Raw genomic sequence first — 18,306 nt, forward strand, 5'->3', positions numbered from 1 at the left:
ACTTAAAAAGATGAGAGGCCTGTAATTTTCATCATAGGTACACTTCAACTATGAGAGACAGAATGGGGGGAAAGAATCCAGGAAATCACATTGTAGGATTTTTCATAAATTAATTGGTAAATTCCTCGGTAAAATAAGTATTTGGTCACCTACAAACAAGCAAGATTTCTGGCTCTTACAGACCTGTAACAACTTCTTTAAGAGGCTCCTCTGTCCTCCACTCGTTACCTGTATTAATGGCACCTGTTTGAACTCGTTATCAGTATAAAAGACACCTGTCCACAACCTCAAACAGTCACACTCCAAACTCCACTATGGCCAAGACCAAAGAGCTGTCAAAGGACACCAGAAACAAAATTGTAGACCTGCACCACGCTGGGAAGACTGAATCTGCAATAGGTAAGCAGCTTGGTGTGAAGAAATCAACTGTGGGAGCAATTATTAGAAAATGGAAGACATACAAGACCACTGATAATCTCCCTCGATCTGGGGCTCCATGCAAGATCTCACCCCGTGGGGTCAAAATGATCACAAGAACGGTGAGCAAAAATCCCAGAACCACACGGGGGGACCTAGTGAATGACCTGCAGAGAGCTGGGACCAAAGTAACAAAGGCTACCATCAGTAACACACTACGCCGCCAGGGACTCAAATCCTGCAGTGCCAGACGTGTCTCCCTGCTTAAGCCAGTACATGTCCAGGCCCGTCTGAAATTTGCTAGAGAGCATTTGGATGATCCAGAAGAGGATTGGGAGAATGTCATATGGTCAGATAAAACCAAAATAGAACTTTTTGGTAAAAACTAGGGATGGGACATGATTTTCGAATAGTCGAATATTCGTGACGAGTTCGAATAATGAATAGTAATTTCGAATGCCGTTTTGGCTTACGTTACATTCCACTAAAAAAAAAATGAGCGCGGAAAGGCGTTTCCTTGTTCCTAACATACTCTGTTGCATTAATTCGGCCAGAGGGTGCCGCTATCGTACAGTAAAGGTAGTCAAATGCCAGCAGCGCACGCAAGGTCGCATACATTGCCTCATTTTTGGATCCCAGACACAAACACCTGAGGTTCGCAACTGACGAGGTGAGAAACACAGTGCAGGCCGAGGTGAGAAACCTTCTGTCCATGGCAGATGATGAAGAGGCCGGAGAGGCGGCGGAATCGCATGAAGGGCCCAGCGAACCGAAACATTCCCGAAAGGATGGCCCATTAACAGCAGCAATTGCCGTCATATTTGGCGAGGATTGCAGCACAGAGAGGGCAACATGCGTGACTGAATTGACTCAGTACTGCCAGGATACATGCCCACCGCTCCACACTGACCCGATGACATGGTGGAAAGACAATCAACAGAAATACCCTCGCCTGGCAAAGTTGGCCAGCGCCTACCTGTGTGTGCCTGCAACGTCCGTGCCATCGGAGCGTGTGTTCTCCGCAGCCAGTCTAATTGTCAATAGGGTGCGTACCCGTCTCCATCCCAACCACGTCGACATGTTAATTTTTTTGAACAAAAATATGTCTTAAGTTTATTCTGCTCTGACTGTTCGAATGCTTTCATTATCGTTTCCTAAACGGGCAGTTTCACCCGCGGTTCCTTCTAACAGACGAAAATAGTCGTGGCTGCATAGAAATGTACAATAAAATTGGAAGCCTATATTATTGTTTGATACTGTAGGCTATGTGAGGTGAATGGAAGTTTGTTTTTTGATGACTCATTAAACCGTTACCACTTTCACCCTGTCTGTCATGTGTGCGCGCGTTTGGGTGGGGCGGGCGGGGTTCTGTCGATTTTCGAATCGAATTTCGAATAGTCTTTTTGATCAAAAGTCACATCCCTAGTAAAAACTCAACTTGTTGTGTTTGGAGGAGAAAGAATGCTGAGTTGCATCCAAAGAACACCATACCTACTGTGAAGCATGGGGGTGGAAACATCATGCTTTGGGGCTGTTTTTCTGCAAAGGGACCAGGACGACTGATCCGTGTAAAGGAAAGAATGAATGGGGCCATGTATCGTGAGATTTTGAGTGAAAACCTCCTTCCATCAGCAGGGGCATTGAAGATGAAACATGGCTGGGTCTTTCAGCATGGCAATGATCCCAAACACACCGCCCGGGCAACGAAGGAGTGGCTTCGTAAGAAGCATTTCAAGGTCCTGGAGTGGCCTAGCCAGTCTCCAGATCTCAACCCCATAGAAAATCTTTGGAGGGAGTTGAAAGTCCGTGTTGCCCAGTGACAGCCCCAAAACATCACTGCTCTAGAGGAGATCTGCATGGAGGAATGGGCCAAAATACCAGCAACAGTGTGTGAAAACCTTGTGAAGACTTACAGAAAACGTTTGACCTCTGTCATCGCCAACAAAGGGTATATAACAAAGTATTGAGATGAACTTTTGTTATTGACCAAATACTTATTTTCCACCATAATTTGCAAATAAATTCTTTAAAAATCAGACAATGTGATTTTCTGGATTTTTTTTTTTCTCATTCTGTCTCTCATAGTTGAGGTATACCTACGGTATGATGAAAATTACAGGCCTCTCTCATCTTTTTAAGTGGGAGAACTTGCACAATTGGTGATTGACTAAATACTTTTTTGCCCCACTGTACACTTGGTTGAATTAATTCAATATCACAGTCGCCACTGAAGTCCACTCGATCCTCGTTTACCGTCAATGGATCGGTCGCTCGTCAAACAGTCCGCCAGAATCCGAGTAGGGAATGGCTGAGCGCAGCTGTCAGTCAAACACAAGTTAGCCAATGGGAATGCATTCCTGGACAGCCCACCCACACGTGAAGTTTGCGGCAAAACTGCAAGCGAAAAGTCAGGGAGCGCAAACGAGAAAGCTGGAATCGCAACCAAAATAAATTACGTCAAGCAAAACTGAGAAAGACGCGGAACAAAAATAAAAGGTTTCTGAAGAGTAATAGACTGATATTTTGCACGATTACACGAATAATTTGTTTGCCAGTCTAAAAAAATTGACTTTTTTTTTTTGTATTTTGATTTGTCGTTTTTGTTTGATATTTCAAAAGTATTGTATGAACATTTTTGGCACAAAATTGATTCCATAAGATAGCTCTGATTAAAAAAACAAACAAACAAAAACGTGTGTGTGTGTGTGTGTCAGAATGACGAGGTGTCTCTGCAGCGTAAAGTTCGTACTGAAGTCATTCAGCTGGAGGACACTCTGGCTCAGGTGCGCAAGGAGTACGAGATGCTGAGGATTGAGTTTGAGCAAACACTCGCTGCCAACGAGCAAGCAGGTAACGCTCACTTTCATGGGTCACTGCTTAGTGTGACATTTATCTGCCGTGCTGTCCTTCAGCACTCCTGAAAAATGCGTACATTTTTTGAGATGTTTTTTTTTTTTTCCCCTCTCTCTCTCCCTCCGTAAGGCCCGATCAATCGGGAGATGCGTCACCTTATCAGCACTCTGCAGACGCATAACCAGCAGATGAAGGGAGAGGTGGTCAAATTCAAGCTCAGACTCCGAGAGGCCCAGCAAGAGCTCAACCAGGTTAGAGAGACCTGCAGTGTGTAGCCAGTGTATTTGTGTTCAACCCCCCCACCCCACACACGGCTAATTTACTTCGAAGACTGTCAAAACATGTTTTGTCCAAATTAAAAAGCTGGAGTGTTTGATTCATAAGAACAAAAACTAAATTGTCTTGAATGCAGTAAATGCAGAAAGAGTAAGTGCTGATGTGAGGTTAAATGAGCCTCGATATCCAACATGCACGTTCATCTAAACGGTGGGAAACGCTGAACAGTAATATACTTGTGTTATAAGCAGGGCTTTGAACCAGAATTTTTTTCCTATTGGTTCGTTCCGAACAGAAACGGAATTTTAACGTTTCCGGTTTTGGGTTCCACCATTAAATAGACGTTCCCGAACCGGTTAGAACAAAAAAATTTCGTTCCCGGAACGGTTAATTACGTTCCCTGTCAGCTGTTTAACAAATGGCTATAAAATTATGTCTCTGTCTCATCCAGCTTAAGCCAAATGTAGGCTAATTCTATTACAACCTTCATTAAATAAGACAAGAAATAATTCAAAACAATTATTATTTCAGATGTTGGCGATTTGGATTCTCAGTATGTCTTCCCATCTACACAAACAGAAAAAGTGCCAAAAATGAAAGAGAATTCGTTTAGTGTGTTACCAAAGGCTAGTCAGGCCCTATGCATTGATAGGCTAACAGAGGTTAACGTCATTTAATGTTCGCGAGCCTCTCATTAACGTGGACAAATATATTGATATCGTGTTTGAAATTGACGTTTTTGAATAACGATAGACTGCAATATTTACCTCTTATTTAAGATGTGGAGACGTGATAGTAGTCCACCCTCCCGCTCTCTCCATTCAGTCAGCGAACGTCACACAGGAAGTGAACCCCAGCGGGTCATAGAAACTTGCGCAGGAGAAGAATGACTTTTTTTTATTTGTAGGCTACGGAAACTTTGAGGAACGAAATAAAAACCGGTATTAACCGGTTACCATTATTTTTAATAAGCGTTTCTGTTCCGGAACATAAAAAATAATAAAGTTTCTGGTTTCGTTTCTGTTCCATGTGAAATAGAAAAAGTTCCCGGTTTTCGTTCCTTGAACCGGTTCAAAGCCCTGGTTATAAGTCAATATGAATGTCACATTCAAGCCTGTTTTTTTTTTTTTCCTTTCAATAGCTCCGTGCTACAAAGGGTAATCCTGCTGTCCAATCCCAATCAAGCACAGAGATGGATATAAAAGAAGAACCTGCCTCTGTTTTAACGTCTACCGCCTCTGAAGCTGCAGTGAAAGCAGGGTCAGATCATGACTCGGCCACGCCCACTACCACTGGTAATGCTTCTGTGAAAAAGATTTTTAGTATTTGCTTTATAATGCACTGAATTCGGGGCGGCACGGTGGTGTAGTGGTTAGCGCTGTCGCCTCACAGCAAGAAGGTCCGGGTTCGAGCCCCGTGGCCGGCGAAGGCCTTTCTGTGCGGAGTTTGCATGTTCTCCCCGTGTCCGCGTGGGTTTCCTCCGGGTGCTCCGGTTTCCCCCACAGTCCAAAGACATGCAGGTTAGGTTAACTGGTGACTCTAAATTGACCGTAGGTGTGAATGTGAGTGTGAATGGTTGTCTGTGTCTATGTGTCAGCCCTGTGATGACCTGGCGACTTGTCCAGGGTGTACCCCGCCTTTCGCCCGTAGTCAGCTGGGATAGGCTCCAGCTTGCCTGCGACCCTGTAGAACAGGATAAAGCGGCTAGAGATAATGAGATGAGATGAAACTTCAGAACCTCAGTATTAACATGAAATACTCAGGGATGAGAATTTTCCGCGGATCTGCGGAATTCCGAGTTTTTCCCGCTGAAAATGTCATTTTTGTGAAACGTGTAAATCCGTTGAGAAAATTTTGGGGGGTAGGGGTCGGCGCGAGGTGAGGCTTGTGGTGGCACAAGCAGGCAGGACCGACCGACCGCCCGCCAGCATCTTTCGGCAACGCTCATCGCAAAATTAGTTGCAGCTGTGATAACGGAAATTGTCATTGCTTTCTTCAATATTTATGCTAACGACAACTCACGACGATTTCCGGCAGCGTTTTGGCGCTAGTTTCATCTCACTTCTACAATTCATGGAGAAACAAGGTATACATACATGGTTTTGATCACTTCTTAAGTTCTAGTTATTTCGATTAGTTTTCAAAGTTACTTCGCCAATATGGCGAAAGTTTTGGACCGCAAAAATGAGGATCGTGCCAAGGAAATCGATAAATCGAACGGGATAAAGAACTGTTTCCGACGGGCATGGCTCGATAGTAGCGTTACCCTGCAGATAGGGACACAAACTGTGACGACGTGCCTGACGGAACATATCCGAAAAGTGGACGTGCCGGGAAAGGTTCTGTGTATTCTGTGCTCAGATATGATCGATTATGGAAACAGAGGAGCTAGAAACATCCAGGAGCACATCAAAACAAAAAAGCACAAAGGTACGTTTTACTTAAATTGTCAAAGATAGAGTCAGGAGGAATCGAATATATCGTTACGGTTACCTCCATTATCGCTCATGAGATATATATAAAAATATCTGTAGGGATTTGTTATCTTAAAGTTTATAAACGTTTTAAACCATCATTGAATTTGAAAACATTCATATATATAAAATGTGGGAAAGTTGGCAGACATTTCAGAGTTTTTTTTTTTTTAAATGTCCCATTCTCATCCCTGAATACTGAGGTTTTTGCTCTAATTGCCATTGACAGGAAACGTTAAAATTATTATTAAAATTCATAACTGCTCTTTTAATGGAGAGACAAATTGAATAGCTGGATTTGTCATTATGGATGCTGAATTCTGCGTCTTTCTTTTTTCAGGAGTGTCGGTTAAGACTGAACCGGGAACTGAACCTGAAGGCACAGTAAAAGAAGAAGAGAAGGAGAAAGACAAGGAAAAAGAGAAAGAGGAGAAGAAAGAAAAAGACAAAGATCAGAAGGAGAGAGAGAAGGTAACTCGTGTGGCGGTAAAGGAGGAAAAGGAGAAACCGGGCACGAGCAGTAGTCAATCAGACGACACGCCAGCTGAACGCTGCGCTGTGATTGGAGGGCCAAAGAGGAAGGAAGTGGAGCAGCTGAAAATCGTCAGGGTGGAGCTTAAGTAAGTCGTTCTGATGTTTTTGATGAGTGCAAAAATGGGATTATAATTATCAGTGATGTTCAGTCTTGTACAGTTGTTAATTATGTGGCAGGAAAGCCCAAGAGTCTCAGAGAGAGATGAAGCTCTTGCTGGACATGTACCGCTCTGCCCCAAAAGAACAGAGGGACAAAGTGCAACTGATGGCTGCAGAGAAAAAGTCCAAAGCTGAGGTACGCATACGATAAATCTCTCTCTTTCTGTCTCTCTCTCACTCTCACACACACACATCCCTATCAAATTGTGCTTACATGAAACTTGATGTTTTATGTCTGTGGGTGTCAGGCAGAGGAGCTCCGTCAGCGCCTGCGGGATCTGGAGGAGCGGGAGAGGAGGGAAGGAAAGAAGATGGCTGATGAGGAAGCTCTGAGAAAGATTCGCTTAGTGGAGGAGCAGATTGACATCCTCAACAAGAAACTCTCCCTTGCCAAGCAGGTGTGTCAGTCATGAGTTACGGTTTCTATGTATGCGTGCGCAAAAGTGACACACTGTGTTAATCTATGAATTAAAGTGTGGGGTTTTTTTTTGTTTGTTTTTTGGGAGACTCTTCATAAAGCCAAGCGCTGTGGATTGTTTTTGTAAAAAGAAAAAAGGATCAGTTGCACTTGTATGTATTTACTAGGAATGGCGAAAACTAAAAAAAATCTTGACCAACCACCGAGCCTCATTAGCCGGTTAAAGTCGGTTAACCTATGAGTTTAAACAGGGATGCAAACGGCGCGCCTTTTTCACGGCTCGTGCAGATCCGATTTTTTTGGGGGGGGGCGTTGGAGTGTTTGAATCATTTCATCAGAGTAAATTCTGTATTAAAATTACTCCAAAAGCAAATGCCGTTACAGTCCATGAAAAAGCCATGAAAAAGTCGGCATCTGCGCCTTTAGTTTGTGTGGAGAAATCTGATCTGCAGTAACATGCATTGTTGGCTACAGACCGAAACATACTTTCAGAATGCACTGGCCAAGGCAGGACTAAACTCCATGTGCCTTCTAATAATAACTTTAAAAAAAAAAAAACAGAATAGTAATTTGTAAGCTAAAAAGCCTGTGTCTACACTTTTTTTTTTTTTTTCTTTCGCCAAGTGGCAGCTGTGTTCAACTGGGGCGGGACATGACTGAATGGGTGTTTCTGATTTGTCAGCTATCTTTAAAGGATATGGGACATGGATTTTTTTCTGGGTATAATTATGTATAAAGGACATAAGAAATGCCATCTAAATCACTGCAGGGCGTCAAAAATGTGAAAATCATCACATTATTTAAGTTTTTCTATACATCAGCGTAAAACAAGGATTCGTTAATGAGCTAGGTGGTCACGTGACCCGCGACGTAACAAAAACTTTCCAAGGAGCCAGCGCTTGGGAATCTAATGTAAACAGGTTACCGAAATGGACACCATCGACAGTGACATTCCCGATGTTTCACAGAGATGTGAAGTTAGACCCTATCAATTCGAACCGATAGCTGGAAATTCACATGAACATGGATCTTGTCTTTACTCTGACGGGTCAGATGATTCTGAGAGTGAGAGTTCATTCAATCCCCATGAAACTGAAAGCGGTCGGCTCGATAACACTTCCTGGTAAGTTAAAAACAATTCTGCTCAAAGGCTAATGATCTGTTGAAAGAAGTATTATTTTTGTATCATACACTGAAAGTTCATCATAGATCTAGCTAAAGTCCGTTGCAAGCTAGTTTTTTTTTTTTTGCTGATATTTTTCGAGATTGATTGAGATACAATGCTTCCAGAGTCCGAGATGAAAACATTCAAAATGGCGAAACGAGTCAGAATTATGATAATCAATAATTGATACACCCAAAATTATAATACTAATCCTTACCTCGGCTTTCAGACGCTCAGCGCAGAGGTCTTCAACAGGGGGGGTCGCGAAATCGCACCGGATCACTCATATCAACAAAAATATTCCTGCCCTGTCCCCTGGCCTCCGTGCAGGGATGCAAACAGCGCGCCTTTCGGCGGATGCCACCTTTTTCACGGCTGAATCGCTCAGATCCGATTTAAAAAAAAAAAATAGCGATATTAATTCATGAAACATGAAGTATAAGGATGAGAAAAAAACAGTTTAAATCGGGAAGCTGCGCACATTTGTGCAGCCTGGCGCAAATGTGCGCAGCTTCCCGATTTAAACTGTTTTTTTTTCTTCTCATCCTTATACTTCCTGTTTCATGTTTCATGAATTAATATCGCTCAGTACCTGAGTATTAATGTTGAAAGAATCCTCAGTGAAATGGTTCGAGCACAGTTTGTGGGAAACAGTAGGTGCAAAGTTTTTTCAACAGGTGTTCTGTAAAGTTATCCTACCTCTTGGATTTGTCCTGCCAAGCCTACTGCGCATGCGCGAAGCCTACTGCGCATGCGCAGGTGAGCCCACACTTTCCTCAGCTTCGGGTCCTTGGGGAATGCAAAAAAACTTACTCCAGGGCATTTCCCATTGGAATTATTGCAACCATAAGCAGCACAATACACCATGATGTTCAATGTACTTTAAAGACTATAAAAACAATTTTCTTGTCATCCACTTCTCCATATTCATCTACCCGCTTGTGCTGTACCCGAAAGTTTTTGTGACGTATGATCACGTGACAGCGGCTCTTCCGGTTGCAAAAAATGCATATCGGAAGTCGAGCAGAAATGCCATATAATCACGAATATAACAATTTTGCTGAATTTAATAGATGATTTTGTATTTGTTGATGCAATTAATTCATATTTTTAATGGAAAGAAACTGATATAGCGTGCATTTATGTTTCATGTCCCATATCCTTTAACTGGGGCAGGAGGGCGGGACATGACTGAATGGGTGTTTCTGATTTGTCAGCTGTCTTTAAGTGGGGCGGGAGGGCGGGACATGACTGAATGGGTGTTTCTGATTTGTCAGCTGTCTTTAACTGGGGCGGGAGGGCGGGACATGACTGGGTGTTTCTGATTTGTCAGCTGTCTTTAACTGGGGCGGGAGGGCGGGACCTGAATGGGTGTTTCTGATTTGTCAGCTGTCTTTAACTGGGGCGGGAGGGCGGGACATGACTGAATGGGTGCTTCTGATTTGTCAGCTGTCTTTAACTGGGGCGGGAGGGCGGGACATGACTGGGTGTTTCTGATTTGTCAGCTCTTTAACTGGGGCGGGAGGGCGGGACATGACTGAATGGGTGTTTCTGATTTGTCAGCTGTCGTCCTTACACCGCATGGCATGCCCCAAGTGTTTACAAACACAGAATTCCAGGTTCTCCGCTCCAAAATCGGCAGCTTCAAAACGATTGATTTTTTTTTTTTTCACCGACAACCAAAAAAAAATTAACCGGTTGACGTTGATTCGGTCAACCACCAGTCAAACGGTCATCGGTTAACATCCCTAGTATTTACTTATTTAATTAAACATTTTGTTTGGAAGCTATTGGAGTTCAAGTGGATCCAAATCATTCCAGTAAAAATAAACACCCTTCTCCGCAGTATAACAGCGCCAACGAGTTTTCCTTTAATTTCTCAGCCATCTTCATAACAGTGATGCTGGTGTAATGTGTGTTTTGGTCAGGAGGAGGACGCCTTGCTGAGCGAGATGGACGTCACCGGACAGGCCTTTGAGGACATGCAGGAACAGAACATTCGCTTGATGCAGCAGCTCCGCGAGAAAGACGACGCCAACTTCAAGCTCATGAGCGAGCGCATCAAATCCAACCAGATCCACAAGCTCCTGAAAGAAGAAAAAGAAGAGCTGGCGGACCAGCTGCTCACACTGAAAACACAGGTGGGCGAGTAGGGAAACACTCCTGGGTTGCACTGTTGGTTACAGGATGCGCGTGGCGAATAAAGTCCTCTTTCTGTCCGTCTCTCAGGTGGACGCTCAGCTGCAGGTGGTGAGGAAGCTGGAGGAGAAAGAGCGCCTCCTTCAGGGCACCATTAGTGCTGCAGAGAGAGAGTTGAACCTGCGCACACAAGCCCTGGACATGAACAAACGCAAGGTACAGTTGTTGTGTGCGCACGCACACATTTGTTTTTATATTCTGTTAAGCCTAGGTCACAACCGGACGTACGATTTTTTTTGGCCGTGCGATTTTTGGCGTTTCCCAAATGATTTGTAACCGAGACGATGAACTTGTCCGACATTAAGTATCACTTGCCGCGGACAACCGTTAATGTCGAGCCCTGAATGCGTGCACATCCTGCTGCCATGGTGTCACTAAGTGTGTCCCGATGGTCATCTGAGACTTTGGTAAACTCAGCCCTTCTCTCCTCGATCTGGCGCTCGACCAAAATGACGTTTCCGAACAGCGCCGAACATCTCCGACGATGCACGAAGACGACACACTCCTGCCGCGGAGTGGAGTGTGACGAAAACAAAGATGACGGACCTCGTATCGAAAAGGTGCGTTTTACGAACAATTTCTTCACAATGGAGCACTTGCATGTGACGTCACAGCCGATCCAGATTGTGACAGACGCCATCTTGTCGGTCAAACGCCATTTTCCGCCTTCTACTTCTACTTCTGGTTCTACTTCTGCTTTTACTTCTACCTTTTCTTCTGGAAAACCCTACTATATACAATTCTACTACAACGGCTGCGGCTACAAGCTCTCCCTACCTGTGCATGTTTTTTGTGTGTATTTTTGCGTGTTGTTCGTCTGTACCGGACTTCAATATCCACTACAACCGTATGGACTTACTGGACATTGGTTTCCAGCAGAAAATGACGGTTTGTAGCGATTTCCATCGCATGCACAACATTCCGGACGAGATAGCGAGACCAGCGGGGTCTCCGTGGATTGTTATCGGAAGCAAAGCGAAGGAGGCGGCGCCGGGAGCGGAAGCAAAAGCGAGGCTGCAGGCAGAGCCGGCCTGTTGACTAAGCTCAGAAAACAGCCACTCAAATCTCCACTGCTAAGCCTCTACCTCTCCAACGCCAGATGCATGGTAAACATGACGGACGATTTGGAATTACAGCTGGAATTACCTTATTCTATTCTATTCTATAATCGGCTGGTCAGTGCTATACTCAATACTTAAGTGACTTACCCGTCCAATGAGGATTGTTATTTTCTTGTTTACAAGATGCCACATCTGAGTCGCTGACAAATCCTGAATTTCTGTAAAGAAAACTGTCCAGAGATTTATAAGCACGCAGTGCTTCACCACTGAACAGCGAGGGAAAGTTAATGAGGTAATTATACACGTCCGGGTATTCCGCTTGCAGTTCAATATCCACTGACACGGTTGTGAAAACTCCGTCCGGTAAGCCATAAGGGTCACTAATCTGTAGGTCGTTTATTTTAGACATATATCTAGTTATCTGTTCATTCGAAAAATGAGCCGTGTAGTCCGTCGGTTGAAATTGATCCATTCTGTACACGAGTGCAGCAGTATTCAGCGGTGTTTTTTACCGACAAGATGGCGGCTGTTAACTTTCTGGTCACGTGACTGCAAGATCTCTATTCTGGGTAAAATATGAGTAATAAAATTTGTTAATTTGTATCGAAAACGTATTGGCCCGCCCGGGCCACTGTTTGGCCAAATTTAGTGGCCCGAAAGACGTAAAAAACACCGTCGGGCCATCGGGCAAGTGCTAATGTCGAGCCCTGCAAATCGCTGCGTTTTTTTTGTTTGTGGAGAAAGACGCACGTTGGCCGTAAGTTTGTCTTGCAACCTGAAAAAAACATAAGCGCCCGTAGAGTTTGTTTGACATGACAAAGAACCTCTGCGGCCGGTCTACGGCTCGAAAATCAGCACGTCACGCGCGCCCTCCGTGCGTTTCTTGCGTTTTTTGCACGTAGACCGGCCGTAGGAGCACGTACAGCCGGTTGGGACCGAGGCTTTAGCAAGGTAAGGCCCAACACACACATTTTAAATCACCTGCCTAAACATTTTCTGGACTTTCTAGAACTGTGCATGACGACTGCGTTTTCTCTTTCATGGTACAATTAATGATTTACATTTCGAAAGCTCAAGATGGAATGTCTGTAAATTTCAAAAATAAGGACAAGTTTTGAAGAGGTGCTGAATTATTTCTTTGTCTGATCAACCATTTAGTTCCCCAGTTGTTAAATTTCAACTAATAAGTACTTGTTCGTGAATATATGAGAAAATGATATCGTAAGGATGTTATCAACGCTGAAGTTTTGCACAGTCTTGTATTACTTATAGTAACTTGTTTTGGAAAAAGAGCAGCCGTGTCTCTCTTAATTTTTTTTTAAATTTTTTTTATGCGCTAAAAATACCCCCACCCCCTTTTTTTTTTTTTTTAAATTTTGTATTTATTTTTTAAATTAATAATAAAGAAATTAACTGGCTTGTACATGCCGAATGTGTATTGCCTCTTGTGTTGTGCTCAGGCTTGTAGTACTCGAGTCCAGGAGTCTCACTCATGTCCTAATTTTAAGGACTCGTGACTTGACTTGAACTCGAGCACTGATGACTCGGACTCGTGCGTTAACCAGGGATGAGATTTTTCCGCATTTTGGCGCAATTCCGCTTTTTTGGACTCAAATTCCATTTTTTATATTATTGCAAATCCGTTGAGGATTTATTGGGGGGGGGGGGGGGGGTAGGGTTCGTTTATCCTGGTGACTGAGACTGAACTCGCCAGTCGATAGATGTAGACCATCTCTATTCGAATGCCTCCATTTTGATTCCCGCACAATCTCGTTTAACGATAGCTTGTCTGTGAAGTAAAACTTATCTGCTTTATGATTGGTCAAAACATCGACATTTAAGGATATAACAGCCAACCAACATTCATCATAGTGAAAACTTTCCTGCTATTTCGCTGCGACTTCCAAATTTGCACATTTTGATAGTTATTGTGTTCATAATATGTTTAAACATCGAAATGCCGAATACGATCGACAAGCGAGATGAAGCTAAGGTGCGTGAAATAGATGCGAGTGTGAAGAATAAGTTCAGATGGGACTAGTTGGATAATAAAGTTACGCTAACCCCGGTAGATAGCAAGCATGGATCGGTGTCGTTAACCATTGGTGAATTCGTGAAAAAACTCGATGTTCTTGGTAAAGCTCTTTGTACGGTGCGTGACGATTTTACGGATCAAGAGGATTAAAGGCTCGACAGAGTCATGCCGGATCAGAAAACATTTTTGCTAGAGAGCAATTGCTCCATATCAAGTGCTTTTAAGCATACTTCAAATTCAGCTACATCCGCGGAGCCGGGCACGAGCAACCCACTGGCGGCTGGTAGGGCTGTGCGATATGGGAAAAAATGAATATCCCGATACATTTTCTCCATTTCACGATGTACGATATATATCTCGATATATTTAAACCTCCTCTAAAGGACCCCATGAAATCTAACTTTTATTCTTTACTGTTTTCACTACAATCCCTGCAGATTAAATAACATTCTTGGTTAACTTTACAGGTGGTTTTCAACAACACATTTTACATTTTCATGTTGGTGATTAATCACAATTGAATTGAAATAAGAATATTTTTTATTCAACAAAGATGTGGCACAAACTGCAAAAACAATCTTGAAAATTGCAACAAAGGGGCAAAACAATACAGAGCTGCTCAGAGCTCAAACCAATAAAGTGCAAGCTCAACACTGAGAGAGACATTTAGCCTAAATAAGAAAAGTGCTCATTCATTAAATTATTTTAAAAAATATATCTCCAAGCTATTAACCTGACTACTGAGAACCACTGGAACATTCACAATAGAGAGAGAGATTGAGGGAGAGAAGAGAGAGATCTGCAAAACAATTTTTCTCTTTGCACACTTTTGAACTGAATGTTTTCTGGCTCTGCCTCTCAGATGTGTATAATTCCGGCTGCTGCCTTTCGTGATGACAGTTTTTTTGCACACTTTACAAATTGGCATTTGCTGTTCCACGTCCTCCTCGCGATATCCAAAAAAATGCCAGATGACTGACCCCTTACTAGTTCTTTTAGGAACCAATTCGTCCGCTTCCATTTCTAATGTGTCGCTGAAATTGACAGAGCTTACACGGTAGCCTACGCAACACCAGCGATTGCACGAACTGAGTCAGCGCTGTAAACCGGAACCAGGAAATCTTCCCGCTGGCAGTGTTGCCAGATACTGCTGACGTTTTCCAGCCCAAAATATGTTCAAAACCCGCCAAAACGCACTTAAAACCGCCCAATCTGGCAACACAACCGAAACTAGAAAATCTTCCCGAAAGTTCTTTTCAGCACCGAGATGTCGCCCAGGATTGGTTAGCGAGTGCATGACGTTATTGTTTTCTTTACCCTTAGGCAGCCTCTCATGTTATTGCCTGAGGGACAGGGAGATGTTTTAAACAAACACGAAACGAACGCAAGTCAGAAGATGACCATAAAATACTCGATAGTTACGATATAATAATTTTATGTATCGCACACAGAATTTTCGGCGATATATCGAGTATATTCGATATATCGCACAGCCCTAGCGGCTGGTACTGCTGCGATCACCACCACAGGCTCAGCTTCAACGACTTCGTCCGTGAAGCCCGTCGTGCCGATATCAGACAGGGTATTTCACCAGCAGGTACAAGTCAAAACTTTTTGTTTGAAACATTTCATTTATGGTTATATCGTTACAAAACCTAAAAGGTTGCACTGAACATGCTGAAAAATTCAAACAAGGTGGGATATGATATTTAAGAAAGAACACTTGTCATAATACAAAAGTTTCAGCTGATGGCATGTTGAATTGGGATATTAACTTGTAGAAAAATATCTTTCATTGCTAAAATTAATGGTTAATTGGGTGTTTTAAATTGCCCAAATCCATCAGCTTCCGGGGGCTTCGCCCCCTGGTCCCCCACCAGGGTGTTGCCCCTGGACCCCACTGGGGGACCTGCGGCCCCCAGACCCCCCACTACTTTTCAATTTTTTTTTTTTCTCAACATGCGCGCTCATCCCTGATTAACTGCATTCAGACTTGTAAATTGAAGATGAGGACTCTGATTTTTTATTTATTTATTTATTTTTTTTGTAGCATGCCATAATAATTTGGCACAAGAGATTTTTTTTTTATATCTACATTAATTTTTGTACTAATTTCGTGCAAGAGTGCCATACATGCCTTGGCGCGTGCATCAGATGGACTCTCGGACGCTCTCCAGACGGCGCATGCACCAAGCGGACTCTCACGCGTACCGTAAACAACTCGTACCTGCACAGGATTAAGGCCCATACAGCGTGCTTATATAAAAACTGTGAAAACACGCTTACTTTGCGAAGTATTGAGTTGCGTTGCTGACACATTACCAAGCCTTATTTCCTTGTTTTTTTTCCCCCCATCGCTAATTTCTTGCTTCTTGTCTTTGATTCTGCCGAGTCTAGCCTGTTTGTGTCTCGCTCGACCTATCGCCCATTTCACCGTTTTACGATTTTGCCTGCCGTTCTGGATTTTCACTCGTGTTAATAAACCAACCATCTCTGACAGAATACTTTGCACTCCCTGACAAAGAGAAGCACATTCACCTGTTCATACGTCATGTTCAGGAACGAACTAATGTTAAAGTGCCATTCCACCATTGGATGTATTCTTTGGCATAAAATACAATATATTTTATGACAACATGACTAGACAGAGAAATCTTTTAGCTTCAAAATGATATTTCAAACATAATTTTTTGACAACGACAAGTATATTAATTTTGCGACCAAAGTCACCTACCCTTTTAATTTCCGCGCGGTAGTGAAACGTGATGTCATCGGCAGGTTCCCCTTCTTGTGTACCACGTCACGTGTGACGTGGCACAGATTATCAGCAATGGCGGATAGAACGCGATTGTCAGTTTCGGAAAAGAAGCGAAGGAAAATAGCAAGTGATGCCCAAAGGAGACGGTCGATGGTGAATATCGGCACAGCAATCGACAAGTGCAAATCGCGTTCTATCCGCCATTGCTGATAATCTGTGCACAAGAAGGGGAACCTGCCGATGACATCACGTTTCACTACCGCGCGGAAATTAAAAGGGTAGGTGACTTTGGTCGCAAAATTAATCTACTTGTCGTTGTCAAAAAATTATGTTTGATATATCATTTTGAAGCTAAAAGATTTCTCTGTCTAGTCATGTTGTCATAAAATATATTGTATTTTATGCCAAAAAAATACATCCAATGGTGGAATGGCACTTCAATGGCGCTAAAACAGCCACCGTCAAATGGTGCGGTCCGAGTCTTGTTCGTGGACTCAATTTTTTTTTTTAATGACTTGGACTGGACTCGAGGTTTAGTGACTCGACTACAGCACTGGTTGTAGTACACATAACTAATCAGCAAACCCTACCCCAAGTACTGCTGGTTCCTGTTGGTGCCAGTCTTGAGCAGGGATCAAAAATAATACAACTGAAACCTTTGGCACTGTGCAGAAAAGTACTATTGCAGCTTTCTGGCAGTGTTAAAAGAGCCTTAAAGACAAATGAATTCCAGAAAGACATTTCCAAAAGGGTTTTTACCAGAAAAAAAGAATCTTCTTCCTGCCTGAAGATCTAATTAAGCACGTATGTTTGTGCGCCCAGGCCCAAGAGTCTGCGTTACTGTCGGAGGAGTTACGGGCTCAGCTGGAAGGAGTGCAGCAGCGATTGAAAGAAGTCCGTGAGGAGGTGATCGAGAACAGCATCTCCAGAGAGAAAGAATCCTTCAATGCCCGCCGTGCGCAGGTACGCGTGCACGCACGACGCTCAATATGAGCTAGACTACCGGAACCAGGCGAGATCATTTTTAGGCTGGAAATGGGTGAGTGTATGCATTTAACAGGTTTATTTAACTTCATTAGGAGGACATCTCCAAACTGCGCAGGAAGATCGAGAAAGCCAAGAAGCCTGCCGAGAGCATGCGAAACGGTGACGAGATACTTAATGAGGAAATTAATGAATACAAGGTAAGCAAGAGGAGCAGAAAAGCGTTTTGTTCGAAGCCGGAGTTGATCTCCTTCGGAGATAACAGACGTCTGTTGTTCTTGCAGGCCCGTTTGACGTGTCCGTGCTGCAACTCTCGTGTAAAGGATGCCGTGTTGACGAAGTGCTTCCACGTCTTCTGCTTCGAGTGTGTGAAGACGCGTTACGATACACGCCAGAGGAAGTGCCCGAAGTGCAACGCCGCCTTCGGCGCCAACGATTTCCACCGCATTTACATCGGATAGGCTGGTTACTGATTGCGCCGACGTCCTATCTAACTTGAATGAGCTGACGTTTAGATGTAGATGCAAAGTGCGCTCGAGATTCTTCACTAACTCCAGCCATCATCAGCTGAAACTCCACATTCCGTCACATTTGCCTGGTTACCAACTGACTATGAAGCAAGTTAGCTGTTTTGATTTAAAGGAACAAATCTGGCGTGATCTCTCAGACCTGTCGCAACCGATCAGCTTGGCTCGTATCCTGGCATGTTTAATCTCCTGGGACTACTCCGACTTCCTCTTGCTCTCCATTCCACCTTAACCAGTTTGACTCCGCTGGAGCAATAACATTAGTGATAAACTAGAGACTTCCTCTGAGAACGAACTGCCTGAGAGGCTTCTAGTTGTTTTTCTGCAGTCTTCTAGACTGATCAGTGTTGCGTGTGTGGTTTTTTTTTTTGCACTTTTTTAATTTTGAAAACTGCGTAGTTTTGTGGTTGATCATTTGCAATTCATTAAATTGCTGTCCAACTGTG

The 18,306-nt window shown here is 43.4% G+C and overlaps 1 protein-coding gene across 2 annotated transcripts in view; it reads left to right on the top strand.

Moving 5' to 3' along the window:
• rnf20 (ring finger protein 20, E3 ubiquitin protein ligase) overlaps positions 1 to 18,306 on the top strand; it is a 66,720-nt gene extending 48,414 nt beyond the window's left edge. For both annotated transcript variants that reach the window (XM_060927355.1, XM_060927354.1), the window contains 11 exons: positions 3,132 to 3,267; positions 3,400 to 3,521; positions 4,688 to 4,841; positions 6,361 to 6,640; positions 6,732 to 6,849; positions 6,962 to 7,111; positions 10,225 to 10,437; positions 10,526 to 10,651; positions 17,172 to 17,312; positions 17,429 to 17,533; positions 17,618 to 18,306. In XM_060927355.1, coding sequence (XP_060783338.1) covers positions 3,132 to 3,267; positions 3,400 to 3,521; positions 4,688 to 4,841; positions 6,361 to 6,640; positions 6,732 to 6,849; positions 6,962 to 7,111; positions 10,225 to 10,437; positions 10,526 to 10,651; positions 17,172 to 17,312; positions 17,429 to 17,533; positions 17,618 to 17,794 — 1,722 coding nt within the window. In that variant the 3' untranslated portion in view covers positions 17,795 to 18,306. The remainder of the gene's footprint in view (positions 1 to 3,131; positions 3,268 to 3,399; positions 3,522 to 4,687; positions 4,842 to 6,360; positions 6,641 to 6,731; positions 6,850 to 6,961; positions 7,112 to 10,224; positions 10,438 to 10,525; positions 10,652 to 17,171; positions 17,313 to 17,428; positions 17,534 to 17,617) is intronic.

Source organism: Neoarius graeffei, chromosome 8, assembly GCF_027579695.1.
Source record: "Neoarius graeffei isolate fNeoGra1 chromosome 8, fNeoGra1.pri, whole genome shotgun sequence".
Taxonomy (NCBI): domain Eukaryota; kingdom Metazoa; phylum Chordata; class Actinopteri; order Siluriformes; family Ariidae; genus Neoarius; species Neoarius graeffei.